At 41.3% G+C, this 10223-nt stretch overlaps 1 protein-coding gene across 3 annotated transcripts; it reads left to right on the top strand.

The window, feature by feature from the left end:
* Window positions 1-1464: 1464 nt before the first annotated feature.
* LOC126985063 (dnaJ homolog subfamily C member 24-like) lies at window positions 1465-9905 on the top strand. Of its 3 annotated transcripts, none has more exons than XM_050839428.1 (3): window positions 1465-1540; window positions 7026-7235; window positions 7715-9905. In XM_050839428.1, the coding sequence occupies exons 2-3, from the start codon at window positions 7026-7028 to the stop codon at window positions 7928-7930; spliced, it is 426 nt and encodes a 141-aa protein (XP_050695385.1). In that variant the 5' UTR covers window positions 1465-1540; the 3' UTR covers window positions 7931-9905. The 3 variants fall into 3 exon arrangements, with proteins under 3 accessions (XP_050695385.1, XP_050695364.1, XP_050695374.1); XM_050839407.1 differs by lacking the exon at window positions 1465-1540 and adding an exon at window positions 2144-2281; XM_050839417.1 differs by lacking the exon at window positions 1465-1540 and adding an exon at window positions 2247-2395.
* The last annotated feature ends 318 nt before the right edge of the window (window positions 9906-10223 follow it).

The following is a 10223-nucleotide window of genomic DNA, read 5'->3' on the forward strand; positions in this document are numbered from 1 at the left end:
GCGAGACAATCTGAGGCTTGAAGCGTGAGGGTCCGGCGCGCAGCCAATTTAAAGTTTAAATTATATTTCCTTCATTTTAAACAACATACTTTCCCGCACGATCCATGCAGGCAAATCTTGCAGCACACACACACACACACACACACACACACACACACACACACACACACACACACACAACGCTCATATTGGCGAAGCTCACGCATGCCTCCTTAGTGTGGTCAACCTCTCTAATCCTCCCCTCAATGACATCAGGTCGAAAAGTTTGAGAAAAAAAAGATCATTCAGAGTCATCATAAGTCTCGCTAAAAACACAGGCTACAATGACTTGAGTACGCTCGATCTGCTGAGGCATCGCAACGCCCTCAGAAAATTTGACGTAGTCCCGCCGCACCACCCTCACACCAACATCTACTATAGAAATTCATACCACCCGAGGCATGCGCACGGAGGCCACGCGCAGCTATAGCCTGTGCCCCAAACTTTACTTTTACATTTGCCATTTCTTTGTTTTAAATGCCATTATGAAGATATCTATTTGGTTGTTCTGTGGCTGAGTGAAAATAAGCAAACAGACATACAGGCTGATTCCTTGAACTTATCCTGAAACCCTGAGCAAACACTCATATTCTCTTCAATTTTGCAGGTAAGCGATAGAATAGTGTACTAATTTTAAAGTCAGCCTGGACATTATTTTGCATTTCTAAACAACCTGGCATTATTTTTTTTACTTTTTTTTAACTTTACGGGAATGTTCTCCGGAAATAAAGAGTAATCAAGACTTGTATTTTATTATATGTGGCATGGGAATTAAAGAGGTATTTAACGGGGAACGGGTGAATATGGCCAGGGGGGAAAAGTACTAGAGGGAAATAAGAATCCTGAGGGGAATTTGTCATGAGAGGAAATATCCAGGATGGGGGAAATATCTAGGGAGGAAATGTCCGGGGGAGAGGTGAATGTCCAGGAGGGGGGGGGGGGGTAATAGTCTAGGGTGAAGATGAAAACATTCTTGGTTGAAATCTGGAAACGAAGAGAAAGAAATAAGGAAGGAAGGAAGTTCAAGGAGTAACGACCTTAGAAGCGATACAAAGCGTCAGAAGAAGAAGAAGAAGAAGAAGGAAAAGAAAAAAAAGATAAGCTATAATTAGAAAAGGAATAAATTAAATGGATTGGTATGTATGTATATGTAGAGAGAGAGAGAGAGAGAGAGAGAGAGAGAGTGTGTGTGTGTGTGTGTGTGTGTGTGTGTGTGTGTGTGTGTGTGTGTGTGTGTGTGTGTGTGTGCGTCCCAATGCAAAACAGTATCCCGTGAACAAGAAAATAAACGTCTCCCGTCTGTAGAAAACGGGCGGGCGCAGGAGGGGCAAAACAAAGCTAAACACGCGATATTCACCCTTATCACACCGTCTCTTCACTGATAATAGATAATAGATAAGAGATAACAGATAAAGGACCATAATAAATACACTCACGCAGGGACGGCCAGGCGGGGGCGGCGGGGGAGGCGGCGCGCTGCTCTTCAGGATAAGGATGATGAGTATAAAATAAAAACACAAGGATATCTATTTAAATTTGAACTAGTAGCATTATTATCTCACTTAGATGTAATTAATGGGATTCATAGTGTTTATTAGAGAAGAGAATCAGGAATTTGTCTATGTATACGAAGGCTAGTTTTTTCTCAATGGTCAAGCTATCTTATTAAATTTGAACTAACGGCATTATTAAGTTTATTAGATGTAATTACTTGTATATATAGTGTTTATTCGAGAAGAATATCAGGGATTTAGGAATGTGAAGGCCACTTTTCACAATGGCCGAAAAAAATATCTTAAATTTGAGCTAACGGCATTATCAACTTTATTAGATGTAATTAGTGATATTTCTAGTGTTTATTAGAATTAGAACAAATACTTTATGTCTATTTGAAGACTAGTTTCCCAAAAAGCCGAGACGAGGCTTCCCTTTGTTATACATAATTACTAATATTTAACGTTAGATATAATTAATGATATTTAACATCTTCATTAAGAAAAAAGGAGTGTGAATTTATGTATATATGAAGGCTGGTGGTCATAATAGCCGAGACGAGGCTTCTTAAAATTAAACCAAGTACCCCATTAATATATGTAGCTGTAATTAGTGGGATTTAAAGTGTATATTACTAAAAATAACGAGGAATTCATGTCTATTTGAGGGGTAGTGGTGGTAATGGCCGAGGACGAGGCTTCCCTTCCCCAGCCCGTGTCACCTCCGGCCCTTTTCTCTCCCTTATACGGTAACGCTTTGCACAGGCCGCCGAGGACCCTTCACACACCCTCAAATTAACCCCGGAGCACTGGTTACCCGTGTCCCTGAGCCTCCATTAACCACTGACGGGGATATATAGGCAGTGAGCGGCGTCCTGTGCAGGGGTCATATTTTCATCCTTATTTTTTATTGTTTTCCGAGGGTGGTCTGAGTTGTCGTGGCTTAGGGTGTTGTGTTTTAGGGTTTTAGGGTGATGGGGTGGCGTAGGGATGGGTTAGTGGTGATGGGAGGCATAGCAAGGGGGCATAAGGGTTAGCATAGTGCAGCATCCCTTATCTCCCATCCCTGCAGCATCCCTCATCTCCCTTATCTCCCATTACTGCAGCATCTTCGGGTCTTGCAGCATCTCTCATCTCCCTTATCTTCCATCCTTGCAGCATCTCTCATCTCCCATTACTGCAGCATCCCTCATCTCCCATCCTTGCAGCATCTCTTATCTCCCATTACTGCAGCATCTTCGGTTCTCGCAGCATCTTTCATCTCTCCTCTCCCATCCCTGCAGCATCTTCCATTCCTGCAGCATCCCTCATCTCCCATCACTGCAGCATTACCTCCCATCTCCCATTCCTTCAGCATCCCTCATCTCCTATCCTTGTAGCATCCCTCTTCTCCCATCTCCCATCTCTGTACCATCCCTCATCTTCCATCCCTGCAGCATCTCCCATCTCCTATCCCTACAGCATCCCACATCCCTCAACCTCCCATTCCTTCAGCATCTTTCAACTCTCATCCCTTCAGTATCCCTCATCTTCCATCCCTACAGCATCCCACGTCTTTCATATCTTCCTGCAGCATCCTCCATTTTCCATCCATACAGCATCCCTCATCTCACATCCCCCATTCCTATAGCATCCCTCATCACCTCTCTAAAGTTGAAGTCAGGCGCTCTGAAGGCTGGACATGTTAGTTAGTTAAGCTGCAGGTATACTCGCCTTTCCTTGAGTTATGGTTCACCTGTACTGTGGTCAGGTGTAGTGTCTCGGTATGTCTGGCTGGCTACTCATAAGCTATTCATAAACTAGGTTAGGGCTGGGTACAAGGTTTTTTCACTGTCCCCAGGGTGTAGGTGTTGGCATGGAGATAGAATTGGTGGAGTTGACATCAGACCAATTAAGTGAATCCGCCCGAGCTGTCATTTTTACGGCCAGGTGTCAGGTGTTGTCAGGTCAGGCTCCCTCTTAATGGGCTCAGCCAGGCTCACCCACCCCCATCTTTTGGCCGTAAATTTGACAGTTCATCGGCTTCACCTCAATGAACGGGATTAGCGGGCTGTGTCAACTCCACCAATTCTACCTCCATGGGTGTTGGTATATGTTTTGCTTACCTAGTGATTTCTTAAGAGGCAAGGGAAGCAGTGCTCATAAGAAGGCGTCGTTACTCTAAAGGCTTTCGACGTTCCGGTCATGGTTATTTTTAAAAGAGTTAATGGTGGTACTGTTGATGACCCCTTCCGGCAGTTTATTCCAGGGGTTAGGGTTGGTGAGGGTTTGGCGATGGTGGTGGTGGTGGTGGTTGAGGGTGCTTGCCTGTCCGAACTCTTCTGCTCTGTGTTTGTTAGTTTAGCAGTGTTACATGTTTTTCCCATCTTGTGTCTTGTTTATGGAAGGAAAGATTATATCACTTGTAATGAGTGTTATTTTTCATTCAGTACAAGAGGCAGCTGAAGGCCACATGCACTAGAAAAGCCCACAAAATGCTGTTCCTACAAAGATAGAAGTAGGAATCATTGAAAAGAAAATCAGAGTCATTTCGTTAGGTGTTTTGATGCTCCCCTCGTGAAAACAGTCAATTTATAGGCAGGAGGAAATACGGGCGAATGAAGACTGTTCCAGAGCTTACTAGTGAAAGGGATGAAGGAATGACGATGGTGGTTAACTCTCGCATTGGGGATTCGGACAGTATTTGGGTAAACTAAAGTAGAAAGTCTTGTGCAGTGGAGCCGCAGGAGGGGTGGACGCTGCAGTTAGCAGGTTCAGAAGAGCAGTTGCTGAATATTTGCTTTATTGCTGCTTCCTACTTTTGGTGTTTTTTCCATTCACTTAGTTGTTTTATTTAGTTAATTTAAGTGTTTTGGGGCCTCATTAGTTGTGCAAGTGAATAATAGTTTGAATATGGCCATAACAGTTGAGTCAAGATTGGTATTATTAATGCTTTGATATCTTGTTCCCTACTAAACCAACTGCTCCTGTTGTTATCTATATTTTCTGCTAACCTCCAGACTTTCTGGTAAACAACAGGAAAGAATGTACTGTATAGATTAAAATGAGTGTGAAAATAGCCATGGAAAGTGTGTGCTAACTCGTGCAGTTGCAGGCGGCACAATAACCCAATTTGTCCCATGGCAGGCTGGCAGGCAAAATTCATACTCCAATGAGTGTTCATGCTTTTACAAACATGGATGTTTTGTCCTCCTTTAGGGTCACTAGAGCCCCTGTAGGGTCACAAAAAGACAGGTGAATGTACATGAACCTCCTAATGATGGCTTCATCCCCCTCGACCCTCTGTGTAGCCACATTTTATCGCATTAAGCATTGGCTATATTATGATTGGTATTCATTTGCACAACATCTGAGGCCTCAAAACACTCAAATAAAAAAAAATGAAAAAAAAAAAAATCAAATGGAAGCAAAACAAATCAAAAATAGAAATTGGCAGTTCCAGTTAAGAAAATAGGTACCAAGCACTGGCAAGCAGGCAGAGTGTGCAGTATGTTACAATATGATTCCTTTATCATAATTTGTACCAAAGAAAAAATCCAGTACCATAACTTCGTAACATACCTATGTATCACTTTCGTACCATACTAACATCACACCGTAATCTCATAGTTAATATCTTTTCACAAAAATTTCAAGTCCAGCTACTAGTTACCAAATGCCAGTATAAGTGCCTTGGTAAGACTGAGACACCCACACCATCCTAACCACATTTACCCCAATGACCAAGCTTCGGAAATCAGATTTTAGGTCAAGACAGGGGGAGTTAATTACTGTTGCTTCCCTAATGACTTCCCCTCAGGTCTGATCAGGGAGCTGAGACAGGCCCACACCCAGCCTCAGCCAGGTGTGACTTGGTACAAAGAGTTACAGAAAAAATCAATCGTACCTCTGTACTGTACTGTAGAAAAAACTGACACGTAATGATGTACGGTACTTTTCCTGTCTACATTTGCACCATACTGTTGGTACATACTGTACCATACATTACCTTTCCTCTGTGAGTAGGTAACATGAAATTAGTGCTAGGAGATAGAGGCAACATTGCAGCAAAATTTAAGAGGTAGGAGAGACATGATGAAAGTAGGGGAGCTGATGAGGTAAAAAGCATTTGACGCAACTCTGTCCAAAACACTGCCTGTTGAACTTCCCCCACGAAATACATACTCCACACAGGGTCGAGCAAGGCCCTGTTTATTATTAGCATTTGTGAGGGGGAAAGAACTGGTAGAGAGAGTACAGAATGCCTAACCTAACCTAGAGATGATTAAAAAGGTGATTAAAGACCCCCCTGAGCTAGGTAGCTCAGACCATATAGCTCTGCCAGGGTTGTAAGACAGTGCTACCTCTCTCACCAAGATGTGGCTGTGAGCTGGGATTGAACTTACAACCTCTTGATTGCCAGCCAAGCGCCAAACTCACTGAAATTTTGAGTTAAGGATTGGTCAAGAATGTTTAGTGTTGAAGAAGGTGACAGCTGTCTGTTATCTAAGAATAGAGGATAGATGTCTGGAAGGTTGTGTTGAGTTGTCAGCTGGAAAAATGAAGTTTTCAGGCATTGAAGAACAAAGTTCCTTCTGCCACATTCAAAAATAATAACAAGACATTAATTACTGTTGGGTGGGTTGTAGCTAAAAAATGTTAAGTAATATATTCATCACCAGTAGTGAGGAGTGGAAAATAGAACAGAGGATTGTGGAACAAAACCTTATAGGTTTTGGGCTTGAACCGTGATATGGAACAAGACTGTTAATAGGTTTATGGGTAGAACAGTGAGCGTCAATCATAGTGGTCGTATATTAGCTTGAAAGGAAGCTTGAGATGAAGTGTCAAATAGAACAAGAAAAGTCTTCACTAAGTCTTGTCAATTTTCTTGATGGATGGGGTATTAATTTAGCATTTTGAGCTTGATTAGATGAATGCCATCACATTTGTGTGGCATGATGGTGGTTGAGAAGTATCTGTCCAGCAGTCATATATGGAATCTTTCTCTCCATTCCTGTTTTTTGCTCACCTGTGCCTGGCTGTGTATAGACAGTGAGATGCACACACCCTACGCAATCCTCACCACTGTACACGTACAGCTATGCACGCAACACACATGCATGAATGAACAATGCAGTCAGAATGAGGACCAGGAAACTTAGGGGACACAAAAACAAGCTGAAGACAACTAGCAGCATGAGTGATGTCAAAATGAACAGCTTTCCACACAGAATCAGATGCTTCAAATGGACTAAAGAAAGAAGTGATTGCAGCAGTGTTCACAAATTAAAAGAAAGACTGGACAAATGTGGATATGAAGACAGGGCTCTACAAGCATAGCTCAGACCCTGTACCTTATGACTCTATGAAAATATCATCCTTTCCTGCACCTCGTTAGTTCTTATCCATAATTACTAACCTTTCTTGTAAAGTTCAATTAAGGAAGCAGCTGCTGATTCTCACAGGAATAATGACTGTAATAAACTAAAGATATTGATACTTGTTTTCCAGATGACTTTGTATGATGTTCTGGGTGTGAGCCAAGATGCCAGCGAGACAGAGATCCGCCAACAGTACCAGGAACTAGCACGCCAGTATCACCCAGACAAGTCTGGGGTTGAAGGTGCCAAAGAGAAGTTCCTAAAAGTGACAGAGGCGTGGCACGTCCTAGGGGACACTCAGAAGCGAAGAGAGTATGACGACCAGCTGAAGAGGGAAAAGGTTAGTGTTCTGGGAGTCTTCTTGCATGCTGAGGCCTCTGATTGTTGGAATTTCCTCAAGGGTCATGACAAGTGTCAAATGATTAATTTTCATATAGTTCACCTTGCATTTTACAAGTCTTACCACCCTCTGGCTCAATATATACGTACTGACGTTGGGACAGTATAACACACACTCCTTTTTTCAGGGGTGTTTTTCAAGCCTTCATGCCACAATTTTTCATGCACCATAAGACTTTACATATGTGCATCATCAAAAATATATTAATCCTTGAGCCAGACAGTTAAGACAGTGTTGCTTTTCTTGGGTTTCAAAATAACAGCATTGCTCTTAAAAGGAAATACGTCGCTGAAGCATGAATTTGTCCTTGTGAACACAGGGACTTTGTCATTTTTTTTATTTTTTTATAAATTTCCCCTCATAGTACTTAAGTCACTATCGCATAAATATCATTCTAGTGAGTTCTTTCATATTTGCAGCTTTACCAAGAGTTTCCTGTGAGTGAGGAGCTTTTCCTTGAGGACCTGGAGCAGGATAAGGAGGGAGGGGTGTACTTGCACACCTGCCGATGTGGGGGCCACTACACCCTGGCTGCCCAGGACGCCAGAAGCTCAACAGAGAAGGAGGTTGTGGTGGCCTGCGACAACTGCTCCCTTAGCATTTTGGTTTTACTTAACTGTGATGAGAACACTTGATAGACAAGGTAGAATGTTCAGGCAGATGTGATGGGCTCCAGACCACCTCTGCCCCTGTCTGACATGAACATTTAATCAAAGATGCATTATTAGAACATACTGCAGCTGTAGTGTTAAAGTTTAAAACTGTTTTCAATATTTTTATTTGTGATGTGGAGTAGGTAATATTTTTTAAGATATTGAATGTTGGATAATTTGATGATTATATATTTACTGGACATAAAATCTTCCATCAGGACAAATGACAGCTGCTGAAGGTCATTACAGGAATCACATGAACTAAATCTCTGAATCAGTTTTCTCTGCATTTTTTTTATATACTTTTTTCTTCTGTCTCCTTTAGATTGCACAATGGTACACAATATGGTAGTTTGTGCATAGCGTGTGTTCAGTGTTTGTGATGTTCTTGACATGCATACTGTGATACGTAAGTTTCACAAAATTTTCATTTCATTGGACCCCACACCTTCATTAGGCCAAACCGATAACATTATACATTAGTTTTTTCTCTAGGTTAGGTTATACCTGAATTTATAGTTATTAATTTCTCTGAAATTAACCAACATTGTAAGAACTTATATTTATTTCAAACCACTAAAATGGGCAGAGTAACTGGTAGGCAGAGAAGCACCATCACCAAGCAGACACAACCACCCCAACTGCTGATGCCCTGGGAAGTCAGGTACCAGCACAGGATTGACAACTTTTTAAAGTCTCCTCGAGACATGTTGAATACCTCCCAAGATATTGCAAGTCCAGTACTCAGTCACAGGAGTGTAGACACCATGTTACCTCAAAAGGACAGCGAACTGAATGCTCTTGATTCTGTTTTTATTCATAAAACTAACAGTTCTGAAGACTGCAGTGGTCTGCAAGTGATGGTACAGAGACAAGATCAAGAAAACTCTGAAAGAGAGACATGTGGCCACAGTAATGATAGTGCTGATGGAAAAGTTGAACTACCAACCTATGTTGAGGCTTCAGTGCAACCGGCTGAGCTCCTGAATCCACCTGCAAGAAAGCAAGAGAGACCCGCTAGTGGTGGGCTTGCCTCTGGGACACTCACACCACTGCAGCAGAGTCCCATACAGGCGGAGGATGCATTCAACCATCATGTGAAGCAGAGTAATGCAGTACTGAAGACCATTAAATATGCAATTAATTATAATTTAGATGAAATTTTCAACTATACTTTCACAGGTGGAAAAGTTAGTTTAAAGCAAAGACTTATGAATGAATAAAAATGAGATAAATTTCTTCAACATCAGTTAATAGTTTTAGTGTTTTACATTGTCAAGTAACTGGAGTTATGACCATATTTACAGGCTTGGGTCACCTAATTTTATGGTCAAGGTAATTTAGTGTAAGTTTATATGAGAGAGTGGGAAGTGCCATTGACTTATTGGTACAATCAGCATTTAATAGATTTCATCCTGTTTGTGATATGACTTCTGCACATAAGGATACATGTGCTACTGTAGGGAAAACACTGTCAATGACTTGCTGAGCATTTGATCATGGCCATCATGAAAAAATCATATATTTTAGTCTAAATATTTAGATCCCATATGTTACTCAGTGTTTGTCATTGCCTTAGTATTTCTGCAACTTTGCTGTCTTAGCTTCAGGATATGTACTTGTATTAGCTTCTAACACATTTTATCCTCTCTAGTTACCTTAAACAAGCTGTCTGTAGCTAATATTAATACAAATTAATTTCTTAATGTAGTGTATTGGAACTTGCACTACATATTACAGTGTAATTGCTGAATTATTACTGCTTCATAGCGTTGCATTAAGAGTCGCTCAGAGCATTGTGTCCAGTAGTGACCCAGTCTAGTATGTTGGGTGCAACCAGCTCACAGTTTCTCGTGTTTCACGTTTCATTGCTTGTTTTGTGCTATATTAGAAGTATATCAATTGACATAAGTTATGTTTATGTCCTTGAGAATATAAGTATTGTCAGTCATTAAAATGTGCTTCTTTTTAAACCCCTACATGTAGGATAATTCCATACCCATCGCTTACAGATCAAAGAAAGCTCTCGGAATGACTGAAGTTCAGTCTATAGACTTCATTTTCCCCTTTCTTAGAAAGCACTTACAGATCAAAGAAGGCTCTCAGAATCACAGAATGACTGAAGTTCATAGTTCTTCTTAGAAAGCAAGTGGGTATTCTTGGGTTTGCTAGAAGGTCAATCAACATTTCTGAATTCTATTTGATCATTCATGTAAGCTTGCATGTTCAACAACTATTACACACATCAGGCTCTATGTTGAAGATTTCCCTGTGG

This window comes from Eriocheir sinensis, chromosome 5, assembly GCF_024679095.1.
Source record: "Eriocheir sinensis breed Jianghai 21 chromosome 5, ASM2467909v1, whole genome shotgun sequence".
NCBI lineage: Eukaryota > Metazoa > Arthropoda > Malacostraca > Decapoda > Varunidae > Eriocheir > Eriocheir sinensis.

Coding starts and splice junctions, on each gene's coding strand:
- LOC126985063 (XM_050839428.1), top strand. CDS start 7,026: ATGACTTTGTATGATGTTCTGGGTGTGAGCCAAGATGCCAGCGAGACA. Junction 7,236..7,714: donor ACCAGCTGAAGAGGGAAAAG/GTTAGTGTTCTG, acceptor TCATATTTGCAG/CTTTACCAAGAGTTTCCTGT.